This window comes from Ranitomeya imitator, chromosome 1, assembly GCF_032444005.1.
Source record: "Ranitomeya imitator isolate aRanImi1 chromosome 1, aRanImi1.pri, whole genome shotgun sequence".
Lineage (NCBI taxonomy): Eukaryota > Metazoa > Chordata > Amphibia > Anura > Dendrobatidae > Ranitomeya > Ranitomeya imitator.
Window position 1 is genome coordinate 8,371,066 of NC_091282.1, and position 17,080 is coordinate 8,388,145.

Genomic DNA, 17,080 nt, shown 5'->3' on the forward strand with positions numbered 1-17,080 from the left:
CAGTGTGCCAGCAATCAGAGCACATACAGTGATCTGACAATAACCCAAAAACAATAGAACGAGCTCTGAGACGTGGAATCTCTGTAGACCGCAATACCTGAACCTAACCTAAACACAACTAAAGGCAGCTGTGGATTGCGCCTGACACTACCTATGCAACTCGGCACAGCCTGAGGAGCTGACTAGCCTGAAGATAGAAAAACAAGCCTGACTTGCCTCAGAGAAATACCCCAAAGGAAAAGGCAGCCCCCCACATATAATGACTGTTAGCAAGATGAAAAGACAAAACGTAGGGATGAAATAGATTCAGCAAAGTGAGGCCCGATATTCTAGATAGAGCGAGGATAGCAAAGAGAACTTTGCAGTCTACAAAAAACCCTAAAGCAAAAAACCACGCAAAGGGGGCAAAAAGACCCACCGTGCCGAACTAACGGCACGGCGGTACACCCTTTGCGTCTCAGAGCTTCCAGCAAAACGAAATGACAAGCTGGACAGAAAAAATAGCAACAAAAGCAAAGAAGCACTTATCTAAGCAGAGCAGCAGGCCACAGGAAAGATCCAGAAGCTCAGATCCAACACTGGAACATTGACAAGGAGCAAGGAAGACAGAATCAGGTGGAGTTAAATAACAAAGCAGCCAACGAGCTCACCAGAACACCTGAGGGAGGAAGCTCAGAAGCTGCAGTACCACTTGTGACCACAGGAGTGAATTCAGCCACAGAATTCACAACAGTACCCCCCCCTTGAGGAGGGGTCACCGAACCCTCACCAGAGCCCCCAGGCCGACCAGGATGAGCCACATGAAAGGCACGAACAAGATCTGGAGCATGGACATCAGAGGCAAAAACCCAGGAATTATCTTCCTGAGCATAACCCTTCCATTTAACCAGATACTGGAGTTTCCGTCTAGAAACACGAGAATCCAAAATTTTCTCCACAATATACTCCAATTCCCCCTCCACCAAAACCGGGGCAGGAGGCTCAACAGATGGAACCATAGGTGCCACGTATCTCCGCAACAACGACCTATGGAATACATTATGTATGGAAAAGGAGTCTGGGAGGGTCAGACGAAAAGACACAGGATTGAGAATCTCAGAAATCCTATACGGACCAATAAAACGAGGTTTAAATTTAGGAGAGGAAACCTTCATAGGAATATGACGAGAAGATAACCAAACCAGATCCCCAACACGAAGTCGGGGACCCACACGGCGTCTGCGATTAGCGAAAAGTTGAGCCTTCTCCTGGGACAAGGTCAAATTGTCCACTACCTGAGTCCAGATCTGCTGCAACCTGTCTACCACAGAATCCACACCAGGACAGTCCGAAGACTCAACCTGTCCTGAAGAGAAACGAGGATGGAACCCAGAATTACAGAAAAATGGAGAGACCAAGGTAGCCGAGCTGGCCCGATTATTAAGGGCGAACTCAGCCAACGGCAAAAAGGACACCCAATCATCCTGGTCTGCAGAAACAAAACATCTCAGATATGTTTCCAAGGTCTGATTGGTTCGTTCGGTCTGGCCATTAGTCTGAGGATGGAAAGCCGAGGAAAAAGACAAGTCAATGCCCATCCTACCACAAAAGGCTCGCCAAAACCTTGAAACAAACTGGGAACCTCTGTCAGAAACAATATTCTCAGGAATGCCATGCAAACGAACCACATGCTGGAAGAACAAAGGCACCAAATCAGAGGAGGAAGGCAATTTAACCAAGGGCACCAGATGGACCATTTTAGAAAAGCGATCACAGACCACCCAAATGACTGACATCTTTTGAGAAACGGGAAGGTCAGAAATGAAATCCATCGAAATATGTGTCCAAGGCCTCTTTGGGACCGGCAAGGGCAAAAGCAACCCACTGGCACGTGAACAGCAGGGCTTAGCCCTAGCACAAATCCCACAGGACTGCACAAAAGTACGTACATCCCGTGACAGAGATGGCCACCAGAAGGATCTAGCCACTAACTCTCTGGTACCAAAGATTCCAGGATGACCAGCCAACACCGAACAATGAAGTTCAGAGATAAGTTTATTAGTCCACCTATCAGGGACGAACAGTTTCTCCGCCGGACAACGATCAGGTTTATTCGCCTGAAATTTTTGCAACACTCGCCGCAAATCAGGGGAGATGGCAGACACAATGACTCCTTCCTTGAGGATACTCGCCGGCTCAGATGAACCCGGAGAGTCGGGCACAAAACTCCTAGACAGAGCATCCGCCTTCACATTTTTAGAGCCCGGAAGGTACGAAATCACAAAATCGAAGCGGGCAAAAAATAACGACCAACGGGCCTGTCTAGGATTCAAGCGCTTGGCAGACTCGAGATAAGTAAGGTTCTTATGATCAGTCAATACCACCACGCGATGCTTAGCTCCTTCAAGCCAATGACGCCATTCCTCGAATGCCCACTTCATGGCCAGCAACTCTCGGTTGCCCACATCATAATTACACTCAGCAGCCGAAAACTTCCTGGAAAAGAAAGCACATGGTTTCAGCACTGAGCAACCAGAACCTCTCTGTGACAAAACCGCCCCTGCTCCAATCTCAGAAGCATCAACCTCGACCTGGAACGGAAGAGAAACATCTGGTTGACACAACACAGGGGCAGAACAAAAACGATGCTTCAACTCCTGAAAAGCTTCCACAGCAGCAGAAGACCAATTAACCAAATCAGCACCCTTCTTGGTCAAATCGGTCAATGGTTTGGCAATGCTAGAAAAATTACAGATGAAGCGACGATAAAAATTAGCAAAGCCCAGGAATTTTTGCAGACTTTTCAGAGATGTCGGCTGAGTCCAATCCTGGATGGCTTGGACCTTAACCGGATCCATCTCGATAGTAGAAGGGGAAAAGATGAACCCCAAAAATGAAACTTTCTGCACACCGAAGAGACACTTTGATCCCTTCACAAACAAAGAATTAGCACGCAGGACCTGGAAAACCATTCTGACCTGCTTCACATGAGAGTCCCAATCATTTGAGAAGATCAAAATGTCATCCAAGTAAACAATCAGGAATTTATCCAGATACTCACGGAAGATGTCATGCATAAAAGACTGAAATACAGATGGAGCATTGGCAAGTCCGAACGGCATCACTAGATACTCAAAATGACCCTCGGGCGTATTAAATGCAGTTTTCCATTCATCTCCTTGCCTGATTCTCACCAGATTATACGCACCACGAAGATCTATCTTAGTGAACCAACTAGCCCCCTTAATCCGAGCAAACAAGTCAGATAACAATGGCAAGGGGTACTGAAATTTAACAGTGATCTTATTAAGAAGGCGGTAATCAATACACGGTCTCAGCGAACCATCCTTCTTGGCTACAAAAAAGAACCCTGCTCCCAGTGGTGATGACGATGGGCGAATATGTCCCTTCTCCAGGGATTCCTTCACATAACTGCGCATAGCGGCGTGTTCAGGCACGGATAAATTAAATAATCGACCTTTAGGGAATTTACTACCAGGAATCAAATTGATAGCACACTCACAATCCCTATGCGGAGGTAGGGCATCGGACTTGGGCTCTTCAAATACATCCTGATAATCAGACAAGAACTCTGGGACCTCAGAAGGGGTGGATGACGAAATTGACAAAAATGGAACATCACCATGTACCCCCTGACAACCCCAGCTGGATACCGACATAGAGTTCCAATCCAATACTGGATTATGGGTTTGCAGCCATGGCAACCCCAACACGACCACATCATGCAGATTATGTAGCACCAGAAAGCGAATTAACTCCTGATGTGCAGGAGCCATGCACATGGTCAGCTGGGTCCAGTACTGAGGTTTATTCTTGGCCAAAGGTGTAGCATCAATTCCTCTCAACGGAATAGGACACCGCAAAGGCTCCAAGAAAAACCCACAACGTTTAGCATAATCCAAATCCATCAGATTCAGGGCAGCGCCTGAATCCACAAACGCCATGACAGAATACGATGACAAAGAGCATATCAAGGTAATGGACAGAAGGAATTTGGATTGTACAGTACCAATGACGGCAGACCTATCGAACTGCTTAGTGCGCTTAGGACAATCAGAAATAGCATGAGTGGAATCACCACAGTAGAAACACAGACCATTCAGACGTCTGTGTTCTTGCCGTTCAACTCTGGTCATAGTCCTATCGCACTGCATAGGCTCAGGTTTAATCTTAGACAATACCGCCAAATGGTGCACAGATTTACGCTCGCGCAAGCGTCGACCGATCTGAATGGCCAAAGACATAGACTCATTCAAACCAGCAGGCATAGGAAAACCCACCATGACATCCTTAAGAGCCTCAGAGAGACCCTTTCTGAACAAAGCTGCCAGCGCAGATTCATTCCACAGAGTGAGTACTGACCACTTCCTAAATTTCTGACAATATACTTCTATATCATCCTGACCCTGGCACAAAGCCAGCAAATTTTTCTCAGCCTGATCCACTGAATTAGGCTCATCGTAAAGTAATCCGAGAGCCAGGAAAAACGCATTGACATTACTCAATGCAGGGTCTCCTGGCGCAAGAGAAAATGCCCAGTCCTGAGGGTCGCCGCGCAAAAAAGAAATAATAATCAAAACCTGTTGAATAGGATTACCAGAAGAATGAGGTTTCAAGGCCAGAAATAGCTTACAATTATTTTTGAAATTAAGAAACTTAGTTCTATCACCAAAAAACAAATCAGGAATAGGAATTCTTGGTTCTAACATAGATTTCTGATCAATAGTATCTTGAATCCTTTGTACATGTGTAACGAGATTATCCATTGAAGAGCACAGACCCTGAATATCCATGTCCACACCTGTGTCCTGAAGCACCCAAATGTCTAGGGGAAAAAAAAGACTGAACACAGAGCTGAGAAAAAAAAATGATGTCAGAACTTCTTTTTTCCCTCTATTGAGAATCATTAGGTTGTCTCCTTGTACTGTTATGTAGGCAATCCAGTGACACAGTGTGCCAGCAATCAGAGCACATACAGTGATCTGACAATAACCCAAAAACAATAGAATGAGCTCTGAGACGTGGAATCTCTGTAGACCGCAATACCTGAACCTAACCTAAACACAACTAAAGGCAGCTGTGGATTGCGCCTGACACTACCTATTCAACTCGGCACAGCCTGAGGAACTGACTAGCCTGAAGATAGAAATACAAGCCTGACTTGCCTCAGAGAAATACCCCAAAGGAAAAGGCAGCCCCCCACATATAATGACTGTTAGCAAGATGAAAAGACAAAACGTAGGGATGAAATAGATTCAGCAAAGTGAGGCCCGATATTCTAGATAGAGCGAGGATAGCAAAGAGAACTTTGCAGTCTACAAAAAACCCTAAAGCAAAAAACCACGCAAAGGGGGCAAAAAGACCCACCGTGCCGAACTAACGGCACGGCGGTACACCCTTTGCGTCTCAGAGCTTCCAGCAAAACGAAATGACAAGCTGGACAGAAAAAGTAGCAACAAAAGCAAAGAAGCACTTATCTAAGCAGAGCAGCAGGCCACAGGAAAGATCCAGAAGCTCAGATCCAACACTGGAACATTGACAAGGAGCAAGGAAGACAGAATCAGGTGGAGTTAAATAACAAAGCAGCCAACGAGCTCACCAGAACACCTGAGGGAGGAAGCTCAGAAGCTGCAGTACCACTTGTGACCACAGGAGTGAATTCAGCCACAGAATTCACAACAGAAGGCCTGGCAGAGCATCAAAAAGGAGGAAACACAGCGTCTGGTGATGTCCATGAGTTCAAGACTTCAGGCAGTCATTGCCAACAAAGGGTTTTCAACCAAGTACTAAAAATGAACATTTTATTTAAAATTATTGAATCTGTCCAATTACAGCTGAAACTCCTAAACCCTTCATCCAATTTTAATGTGGATACCCTCAAATGAAAGCTGAAAGTCTGAACTTCAACTGCATCTGAATTGTTTTGTTTAAAATTCATTGTGGTAATGTCTATAAATAAAATTAGAAAAATGTTGTCTCTGTCCAAATATATATGGACCTAACTGTATATACATTAACTGGGATGGATGCTTTTCTTCCCGCTATAACACCATTACGCACCTCCTCCCACTACGGTCTGGTATATATATTGAGAATTCTCTTTTCAGTACAATTTTTGAATTGTACGGTTTCCCAACACCCTATTAACCATTAGCTATGACTATTGGAAGTATTCTGCGTATATTCATATAGTACAACAGTTTTCTCTTATTTTGCAAATACTTTGTTTCTATTATGATATACCATATTTGGTTATTGTATTTATTTTTGTTCGGTCTTCAATTTTTCTGTTCTGTAGTAACAGATGAAGGCCGATTGTGACCAAAACAAAACGTTTTTGTAGACTACTTTGAACCCATCAAAACTTCATAACAAAGCTGAGTGCCAAGTCTATTTCTCCCCAGAATTGCAGGATAGTCACTCATGGTGGTTTTTACCTTTGGTTTTTCTCATATCTTTGGCAGTTATTCTGTTGGTCTCAAGGTTTTTAAATAATTTTTGTTACAATTATTCATTCTTGTCTTGACTACTGCAACTCTCTACTAATTGGTCTCATTCTTACTAAACTCTCCCCTCTACAATCCGTCCTGAAAGCAGCAGCCAGGATCATATTCCTTTCCATCATTACACCAATGACTTCTCCCTGAGCCAGCTATTGCACTGGTTGCCCATCCGTTCTAGAGTTTAATATAATCTTATCACTCTCACCTACAAATCGCTCCACAGTTCTGCACCACCCTACATCTCCTCCTAATCTCTGTCTACCACCCTACCCATCCTCTCAACAGTCCTGAACCACCCTACATCTCCTCCTCATCTCTCTACCACCTTACATGTCCTCTCCACAGTTCAGCACCGCCCTCATCTCCTCCTCATCTCAATCTTAATATTGATATTGGTAAGTGGGTTTTGTTCAGTAATCGTGCAGTGTATAGTGATATTATGCTGTCTGACTTATTTAAGTGTTCCTTACAAGATTATTTTATTGCTGCGTTTTCAGTGAGAATCATGTGCTGTACTTGTATAACATTTATATTATAGACTAGTAACGCCACTGGTGCCAACGTATCTGACCAACATGTGAATGCTGGGGGTCCACATGTTGACCTGGATCTCTTAGGACTCCAATAACAGCCCCGAACCTGAGAGATTTCCAGGTCCCATATGTATATATGGAGTTACAGTGATATTTCTGTAGTTATATCTTGCACTACTCACCGATACACTGCGGGGAAGGATCCCACTCGTTATCTGTCTGGGGGTTTGTACATCGGGTCCACCCGTATGATGACAGACGATATCCATCCTGACATCTCACTTGCAGATATTCATATTTATTATAAAACTGCTTCTCTGCCGGGATCACCCCCTCACCAGCCGGACGCCGACACTGAGCTGTAATATAAGAAGGATAATCACTGGACGGACGAGGATTGTCCACATCTTGGAGGCCATGTGTGATCTCATCCACCACACCGGCTCTGACTAGGTCAGGACAATCCACCACATTACCGGACCCGTCGGTTTCAGCCTCAGTGTACAAAACCTGAACACATGCGGTGTAGGAGATAGAGGAGACATGTAGGGTGAGAATGCTCATCAATCGGAGTAATTTCAAGACATTTGTACCCATTGTCTCCATCAGGTGTGGAAATTTCGCATCTAACTATATTTTGGGATGTCAACATTAAAAAAACAAATAAAACATTTATCTGCAAAGTGATTATGGATTTGTACTTCCCGAAAATCCAGTTTTTGAAAGAAATTCCCAGTAGGGGCTTCATCCTGTTCACCCCCATCCCGTGCATCTCTACAAGCTCCTCAAAATACATGGTAGATTTGAAAACTTCTCCAATAATTTCAGTTATTGTCACCCAAAGGCCTGTACTTTATTGCTGCAGGGTTCAAGGTGTGAACAGCACCAGTTTTCACAGGACTGAGCTTGGGAGTAAAAGCTGGTTGTAGGATCGATACCTGCTTGGACTGAAGGCAAGTGAGTACAGCTACTATGTAGTAGTATTTCTTACCACCTCAATACTCAGGCAGCACATGGCTGCCTGAGCAGCCTTAAAAGCCATTGGGCAATGACGTAGATGTTCTGATGTTTTACCACCATATCCCAGCAAGGCATAGCGTAAGGAGGTGATGGAGGCAGTCGTATGCTTCCCTCCCTTTGAACATTGTTCACATTTGATGCATGTGGTGCCAGAGCATTTATAAGTGTTGATGTAATGTGAATGTATTTCATATGTGTCGTGCACAGAGTTAGAGACAGGATAGAAGGTATCATAGGAGAAAAGTGGGATTAGAATAGAGGGGGCAAACTAGAGATACGGAATAGGAGCATTAGCTTAGGTATAGGCAACATAGGGGTTTTCCAGATCGGGAGGAGTTCGAGAAATGTAGTGCAGAGCATGGGGTTTAGTGCTGGGATTTCCTGGTTAGAGTTAGTAGAGATGCAACAGTGAACAGGGACAGTATGCCAGCCATGGGGATAAGGTTGGTTTGGCAAGAAGGGGCCCCAGGCTGGGTGTCGTGCAGGCGGTCACCAGCTTAAACGGAAGCCATTCCAAAGAGGATCCGGGGCATACGGCCGAGATTAGGTGCAGCTGAGATGGCAAACCTTTTACTTTTTCCTTTTAAACCGGATAAGGGGAATGGCAGGAAGCTTGTGGGCCTAAAGGCACGGACGGGACAGAGATTGCCAGAAGAGAGGCCGAGATTGCCAGAAGCGAGGCCGAGATTGCCAGAAGCGAGGCCGAGATTTCCAGAAGCGAGGCCGAGATTGCCAGAAGCGAGGCAGAGACTGCCAGAAGCGAGGCCGAGATTGCCAGAAGCGAGGCAGAGACTGCCAGAAGCGAGGCAGAGACTGCCAGAAGCGAGGCCGAGATTGCCAGAAGCGAGGCCGAGATTGCCAGAAGCGAGGCCCATATTGCCAGAAGCGAGGCCGAGATTGCCAGAAGCGAGGCCGAGATTGCCAGAAGCGAGGCCCATATTGCCAGAAGCGAGGCCGAGATTGCCAGAAGCGAGGCCGAGATTGCCAGACGCGAGGCAGAGATTGCCAGACGCGAGGCAGAGATTGCCAGACGCGAGGCAGAGATTGCCAGACGCGAGGCAGAGATTGCCAGACGCGAGGCAGAGATTGCCAGAAGCGAGGCCCATATTGCCAGAAGCGAGGCCGAGATTGCCAGAAGCGAGGCCGAGATTGCCAGAAGCGAGGCCGAGATTGCCAGAAGCGAGGCAGAGACTGCCAGAAGCGAGGCAGAGACTGCCAGAAGCGAGGCCCAGATTGCCAGAAGCGAGGCCCAGATTGCCAGAAGCGAGGCCGAGACTGCCAGAAGCGAGGCCGAGACTGCCAGAAGCGAGGCAGAGACTGCCAGAAGCGAGGCAGAGACTGCCAGAAGCGAGGCAGAGACTGCCAGAAGTGAGGCCGAGACTGCCAGAAGCGAGGCAGAGACTGCCAGAAGCGAGGCAGAGACTGCCAGAAGCGAGGCCCAGATTGCCAGAAGCGAGGCCCAGATTGCCAGAAGCGAGGCCCAGATTGCCAGAAGCGAGGCCGAGATTGCCAGAAGCGAGGCCGAGATTGCCAGAAGCGAGGCCGAGATTGCCAGAAGCGAGGCCGAGACTGCCAGAAGCGAGGCCGAGACTGCCAGAAGCGAGGCCGAGACTGCCAGAAGCGAGGCCGAGACTGCCAGAAGCGAGGCAGAGACTGCCAGAAGCGAGGCCCAGATTGCCAGAAGCGAGGCCCAGATTGCCAGAAGCGAGGCCCAGATTGCCAGAAGCGAGGCCGAGACTGCCAGAAGCGAGGCCGAGACTGCCAGAAGCGAGGCAGAGACTGCCAGAAGCGAGGCAGAGACTGCCAGAAGCGAGGCAGAGACTGCCAGAAGTGAGGCCGAGACTGCCAGAAGCGAGGCAGAGACTGCCAGAAGCGAGGCAGAGACTGCCAGAAGCGAGGCCCAGATTGCCAGAAGCGAGGCCCAGATTGCCAGAAGCGAGGCCCAGATTGCCAGAAGCGAGGCCGAGATTGCCAGAAGCGAGGCCGAGATTGCCAGAAGCGAGGCCGAGATTGCCAGAAGCGAGGCCGAGACTGCCAGAAGCGAGGCCGAGACTGCCAGAAGCGAGGCCGAGACTGCCAGAAGCGAGGCCGATACTGCCAGAAGCGAGGCAGAGACTGCCAGAAGCGAGGCAGAGACTGCCAGAAGCGAGGCCCAGATTGCCAGAAGCGAGGCCCAGATTGCCAGAAGCGAGGCCCAGACTGCCAGAAGCGAGGCCCAGATTGCCAGAAGCGAGGCCCAGATTGCCAGAAGCGAGGCCCAGATTGCCAGAAGCGAGGCCCAGATTGCCAGAAGCAAGGCAGGGACTGCCAGAAGCGAGGCCGAGATTGCCAGAAGAGAGGCAGGGACTGCCAGAAGCGAGGCAGAGACTGCCAGAAGCGAGGCCCAGATTGCCAGAAGCGAGGCCCAGATTGCCAGAAGCGAGGCCCAGATTGCCAGAAGCGAGGCCCAGATTGCCAGAAGCGAGGCCGAGATTGCCAGGAATAACAGAGGTTGCCAGGAAGGCAGGGAAAGCCATAGAAAGGTCACGCTGTATACACTGTGCTGCATTTGTACTGAAAACCCTACTGTTAAGCAAAGTTAACTTGTTAAGAATAGGCATGGTCTCCAGAGATGTTTGTGAGGCCCATGGAGCTGAAGATGAGATGAGAAACAGAAGGGACTCCGACAACTAATGCTAGTGTCCTGTGGCGCACATTACACACAGCAGAAAGGACATAATGTTTCATTTGTGAGGCTCCAGGGTGTGGGAACACTACAGCTCCTTGGCACAACTACCACCCCGACGTCTTACAACTGCACAGAAGAAGTTGGCATAGGTGAAGGGAGCAAAGCCCGACACTGGAGCCGGAACAGACACATTACCACACCTTGGACACTCTGCTACAGGTGGTAACCCGTTTTGTCCCAGCCATCGGGGAGTATGAGAGATTGACTGTGTGGAGGAAGGAACAATTAGTCGAGTGAGTGCAACATTGCTAATAAAGCAGCCAACCAAACTGCTGAGACCAGAGGTGGAGTCACATCCCTGAGCAATGTGGTCCGGTGGTCCGGGTCTATACCATCAATAGAAGTACAATGCTTTCACGGTCAGCCGGAGTACAGAGTACACGTGTACTAATATGTGCTGGTGACTTCACAATGGTGTCTGTTGCAGGTTTAAAGTGTATTCTAAAACAATGTTTATATGTTGTTACCAAATAAGCCTGAGATTTGAGGTTTTTTTGCTCTTTTTCTATTTTTGCAGTTTTGGTGTATCCAAGGCAGTGCTGTAATTTTTTATCTACAGACTTCTGACTGGTGACAGATCTGAGGGAGACGTTACGATTCCTCTGGAATCTGATGGGATTCTGGGGAGAATCTATAACTAACAGACGTTACCGGTCACTATTGCCGTCTCCTCTTTGTGATGAGGATATCCATGTTGCCTCCTGACCTCCCACCTTTTGTGCTCAGTGTAATGGCTGTCAGAGTGGGATCAGTATGTAATCAGGAAGTACGGTTTCTAACTCATCCAGTGACAAAGATTTTTTTGTACGGACTTAAGGTAGAGGAGGAGCTTCCTACTATACATGCAGTTAGGGGAGAGGCTTGCTACTGCAACTGTATTAAGAGGGAGGAGCTTTCTGCTGCATAAAGAGGGAGAGGGAGGAGTTTTCTACTGCACATGTATGAAGGGGAGGCGCTTTCTGCTGCATAAAGAAGGAGGAGCTTACTACTGCACATTAAGGGTAGAGGAGGAGCTTCCTACTGCATATGGAAGGAGAGGGGAACCTTACTACTGAAGTGTGTGGAAGCAGCTTCCTACTGCATATAGAGGGGATGGGGAGCGTCCTACCACATATAGAGGGGATGGGGGCACTTTCTACTGCATATAGAGGGGATGGGGGAGCCTTCTATTGCATATAGAGGGGATGGGGAGCGTCCTACCACATATAGAGGGGATGGGGGAGCTTTCTACTGCATATAGAGGGGATGGGGGAGCTTTCTACTGCATATAGAGGGGATGGGGAGCGTCCTACCACATATAGAGGGGATGGGGAGCTTCCTACTGCATATAGAGGGGATGGGGGAGCGTCCTACCACATATAGAGGGGATGGGGGAGCTTTCTACTGCATATAGAGGGGATGGGGAGCGTCCTACCACATATAGAGGGGATGGGGAGCTTCCTACTGCATATAGAGGGGATGGGGGAGCGTCCTACCACATATAGAGGGGATGGGGGAGCTTTCTACTGCATATAGAGGGGATGGGGAGCGTCCTACCACATATAGAGGGGATGGGGAGCTTCCTACTGCATATAGAGGGGATGGGGGAGCTTTCTACTGCATATAGAGGGGATGGGGGAGCTTTCTACTGCATTTGGAGGGATGGGGGAGCTTCCTACTGCATATAGAGGGGGTGGAGGAGCTTCCTACTGCATATAGAGGGGATGGGGAGCTTTCTACTGCATATAGAGGGATGGAGGAGCTTTCTACTGCATATAGAGGGATGGAGGAGATTTCTACTGCATATAGAGGGGATGGGGAGCTTTCTACTGCATATAGAGGGGATGGGGAGCTTTCTACTGCATATAGAGGGGATGGAGGAGCTTCCTACTGCATATAGAGGGGATGGAGGAGATTTCTACTGCATATAGAGGGGATGGAGGAGCTTCCTACTGCATATAGAGGGGATGGAGGAGATTTCTACTGCATATAGAGGGATGGAGGAGCTTTCTACTGCATATAGAGGGATGGAGGAGCTTTCTACTGGATATAGAGGGATGGAGGAGCTTTCTACTGGATATAGAGGGATGGAGGAGCTTTCTACTGCATATAGAGGGATGGAGGAGCTTTCTACTGCATATAGAGGGATGGAGGAGCTTCCTACTGCATATAGAGGGGATGGAGGAGATTTCTACTGCATATAGAGGGATGGAGGAGCTTTCTACTGGATATAGAGGGATGGAGGAGCTTTCTACTGCATATAGAGGGATGGAGGAGCTTTCTACTGGATATAGAGGGATGGAGGAGCTTTCTACTGCATATAGAGGGATGGAGGAGCTTTCTACTGGATATAGAGGGATGGAGGAGCTTTCTACTGCATATAGAGGGATGGAGGAGCTTTCTACTTCATTTGGAGGGAGAGGGAGGAGCTTCATACTGCACATGCTCACTGGCTTTTGCTCCATTAACATTCTGTCACAGGTTTCCTCTATATAATAAAATAATAGCCGCCTTAATTCTATATTCAATAGCAATTTCCTCCCTGGATAAAACCAGTGTGATTTGCCAAGTTAAAAAAATGTAGTAATGTATTTCCTTTAGTGATCTATTAAAGGGGTTTTCTAGAGAATAGAAAAATAGAGATCTGTAGGAGCTACTCACCGATACACGTCGGAGAAGGATCCCACTGATGAGCAGTCTGTCTGTTTATACATGTGATGCTCTCCTGTGACGGATAATATCCAGCCGCACATTGGACGGTCAGAGAATCGCTCACATTATAATACTCCTCCTTTGCTGGGATCATTCCTTCACCAGACGGACGCAGACACCAACCTGCAAAACAAGAAATCACCATGACTGGACCGCAGACAATGAGGTGAATGTGACCAAAGTCTACATCCTGCTGGAGAGGCCTTCAAATGAAGATCGCGCACAGGAAGAACTTTCTGGTCATATTCATGGCAGGACAAAACCTCATGACCGGTGATGGCTAGAACCATAAGACCACGGTCTGGGGGAGGAAGCACTGCTATGAGCTCCGGGGTTCTTCCACGCCGGGACGGGAGTGGGTAAGTAGGACAAAATCTTCCACCGTGTTCAGCATGAGGGTCCCTGTCAGGACAGGAGACCCAACTGAAGCGACGGAGTGGTACCACCTTCTCTCGGGTGTGCCGTCATGGGGGAAGTGAAAAAACACCTAGACATGTTTGGTGTCTATGATCTCGTAATGACCTGGAGAATCATAATGGCAGGTCAGTTTGAGAATTTGAAAAGTATAGTAAAGAAAATCGTAAAAACACTTGTGGACTTGTACTTTTTTTTTTTGCAATTTCAACACTTGGAATTTTTTCCCCGTTTGAGTACATGACATGGTAAAACCAATGGTGTCGTTCAAAAGTAAAACTCGTCTCGCAAAAAACAAGCCCCACATGGCCATATTGACAGAAAAATTAAAAAAAGTTATGGCTCTGGGAAGAAGGGGAGCAAAAAACAAAAACGAAAAAGGTCTATCATGAAGGGGTTAAATAATGTATAAGGCACAAAGTTCACTATCAGAGCCATCATACTGCAGACAAATACCGTTCAATGAAGTGGGGTCTAGGGTCGAACATTTAGTGGTCACAATTTAAAGATGAGTTACCAATAATACATGAGATAAAGCCAAGCATGAAGCAAAGCCGACTGCTCGGAGGATTAATAGAAGGCGCATCGCTTAACCTGTCAGACCCATAACTGCTGGAAACCAACACTATAGCGCTGTACGTGGAGATTACTGCGTTCTAGTGAAGTCTTATGTGTCACTGTCATTTTACTCTGCAGGTTGGTAAGTGAAAAATTAGTCACCACTAGACTTGCAGGGAGACACTTCCACAGAGGTTGTCCTGCCTTCCCTCCTCTAATCTCATGGTGACATGTGATGGATAGGGCTCCGCTTCCCCCCGGACTAGTCCTACCTCTAACCTCAGTGTGACATGTGATTGATAGGGGGCCTCTTACCCTGGACTTATACTTTGAAGTTAGAGGAGCCAAGACATGACCTGTGTTGGGTAGTAAGCCATTTCTCCACGATTATTCCTACCTTGGCTCCTCTAACCTCATGCTGGGTATTTGTGATGGGTAGGATGCTGCTTCCCTCAGACTAGTCCTACTTTGGCTCCTCTAACCTCATGCTGGGTCTTTGAAGGAAGCAGCGTCCTACCCATCACAGACTAGTCCTGCTTTGGATCCTCTACCTTGATACTGGGACACTTGATGTGGAGACATTAGGGAAATGATGGAGAATCTTCCACATATTTATAGCACAATTACAGTAACACCAGAGAAGAGTGTGCCAACGTCCTGCTGTATCTCCATATCTCCAGTGTCAGCACAATTACGGGAGGATTTTTTTTCTTTTCACTTACAAAAAGCTTAATCATCAAGTTGGGAAAAGTTCTGCAACTTTCGAAGGGACTTTCAATTCCTCATTATTTAGAAAATAAAAACGTTCTAATGACATTCAGATACAGAAAACCTGCCCTGATGACGATGTGTTTTTGAGATTATATACGTTGCCTTTTGGCCTCCAAACTCAGTATGTATTATGGTATCCAAAAGGTTCAGTTTTGGCGTCACCTGAACAGATTGTATTCTCCCAGTATTTCACCATGTTGTCTAAATGTTGTGGCGCAGACTAAGTGCGCTTGAACATGCTTTTTGTCCAGCAATGGATTCTTGCAAAGCAATCTGAAACAAAGAGGTATAGGTATCTCTGATAGGATTGGAGGATGCGGCGATTACTTAGTCATAAGGGAGGTACTACATCATTAAAGGGACCCATCACGTGATTTTAGTTCTTTATGAGGAATCTGTATTTGCCTTTGGAAATTTGGTGCAGGACGTGTTTGTGACGCCGGCGGAGACGCCAATGTTTTTCTAGGAGACGCCACTTCAGCAGCGAGACTGCGGTCTTTTTCCTGAGGTGACGTCGCCGTTGGTTCTGCTGTCCCTTTCAGGTGGCTCCTCCGCCGACGTCTTTTTCCTTTACTTTTAGCTATAAAGACTTTGTGACTTCCAAGCGAACCACCGAAGAATGAACACGGAGCTTATTTTCACCTCTTCTCGATTTCTGATCCCTGAAGTGGTTAATAGGAGGCTGAACATGTATGTGACAGTTTTGTTTTCACATTGCTGCGCATTATGGTCATTTTTGGGCGGTTTTGAGGCATTTTTCAGACAGATGATGAAAAGAAAATCATATGCACATACCAAAAAAAAAATAATAATTTTTGACCGACCGTCTTGAGAATTCTCCTTGTGCTCTTATGGCACTATTCTGTAAGTTTTATTTAGGGGGAGTTGTAAGAGATTTCACTTTCATTTTATTGGTGAAACTAAAAAGTTTTCTCAACTCTGAAGTTGAGGAGAGTCATCACCACCAGCTTACCCTCATTCCTCACACATCACTTCATGTCATGTCTGTCTAGGACCAGAAGTTCAGCTCATCATCATGTGGACAAGGGTGGACACATCCTCGGAAAACAAGTACAGACCCCTTTATTTACGAGTGTGGTGTGTGGAGAGAAGACCCCAGTCTGGTCCTGCTCGGGGGGCCGCAAAAGCTCCCAGGACGGCCTCATTCGCAGTTCAGAGCAGGGTCGGCGTTTATCATATATCTGTTCATTCCAGAATCCGGAGAAGGTTCAGGAAAGTAATGAAGTTACTAGATCGCATCTGTATTTAGGATTCACCCTTGGCTTTGGCTTAAAAGCATAAATTAGTGGAGGGCCTACAACATACAAGAAGCCCTAAACTAAAAACACTGACATAAGACCACCGTGAGAACCTGAGAAGATCCCTACCTGCTCCTCCAGTTCCGTGATCATCTCCCAATCCACAGATGACCAAGTCTATGAGGCTCAGCAGATAAAACCCTATGGGGGACATGATGAGCCGGGATCGGTCAGCAGCTCTGGTCCCGGAGTCTCAGAATTGTGTTCAGTTCATTACTCGGTTCATCTCATTACAGGGAAACCAGCTCAGTGAGGAGGAACCCAGCGAACAATGTGCAGCTGCTTTCTTCCTCCTTTGTGGTTTGTCTTCAGCTCCACCACATCTGCCGAAACCCGGAAACTCTACGAATGAAGAGAATTCACTCCGCCGAGACCACGCTCTATTGTATTCTCATCCTCAGTGCAGTTCATGGAATCAATGGTGCTATATAAATAAATAATAATAATAATAATGCCCGCGCATTAACGCGGATGGGGAGACGGTAAATAAAATGTTCCGCGCAGAGATAAAATATATCTTTTACGTTGTCACAGAACATTTCA

The 17,080-nt window shown here is 47.1% G+C and overlaps 1 protein-coding gene across 1 annotated transcript in view; it reads right to left on the reverse strand.

Annotated features, from left to right (window-relative positions):
- LOC138658224 (receptor-type tyrosine-protein phosphatase alpha-like) overlaps positions 1-16,784 on the reverse strand; it is a 210,577-nt gene extending 193,793 nt beyond the window's left edge. The window contains exons 1-3 of the mRNA XM_069745730.1: positions 16,607-16,784; positions 13,425-13,598; positions 7,219-7,395 (exon numbers count right to left, since the gene is read on the reverse strand). Coding sequence (XP_069601831.1) covers positions 7,219-7,395; positions 13,425-13,598; positions 16,607-16,691 — 436 coding nt within the window. The 5' untranslated portion in view covers positions 16,692-16,784. The remainder of the gene's footprint in view (positions 1-7,218; positions 7,396-13,424; positions 13,599-16,606) is intronic.
- Between the last annotated feature and the right edge of the window lie 296 nt (positions 16,785-17,080).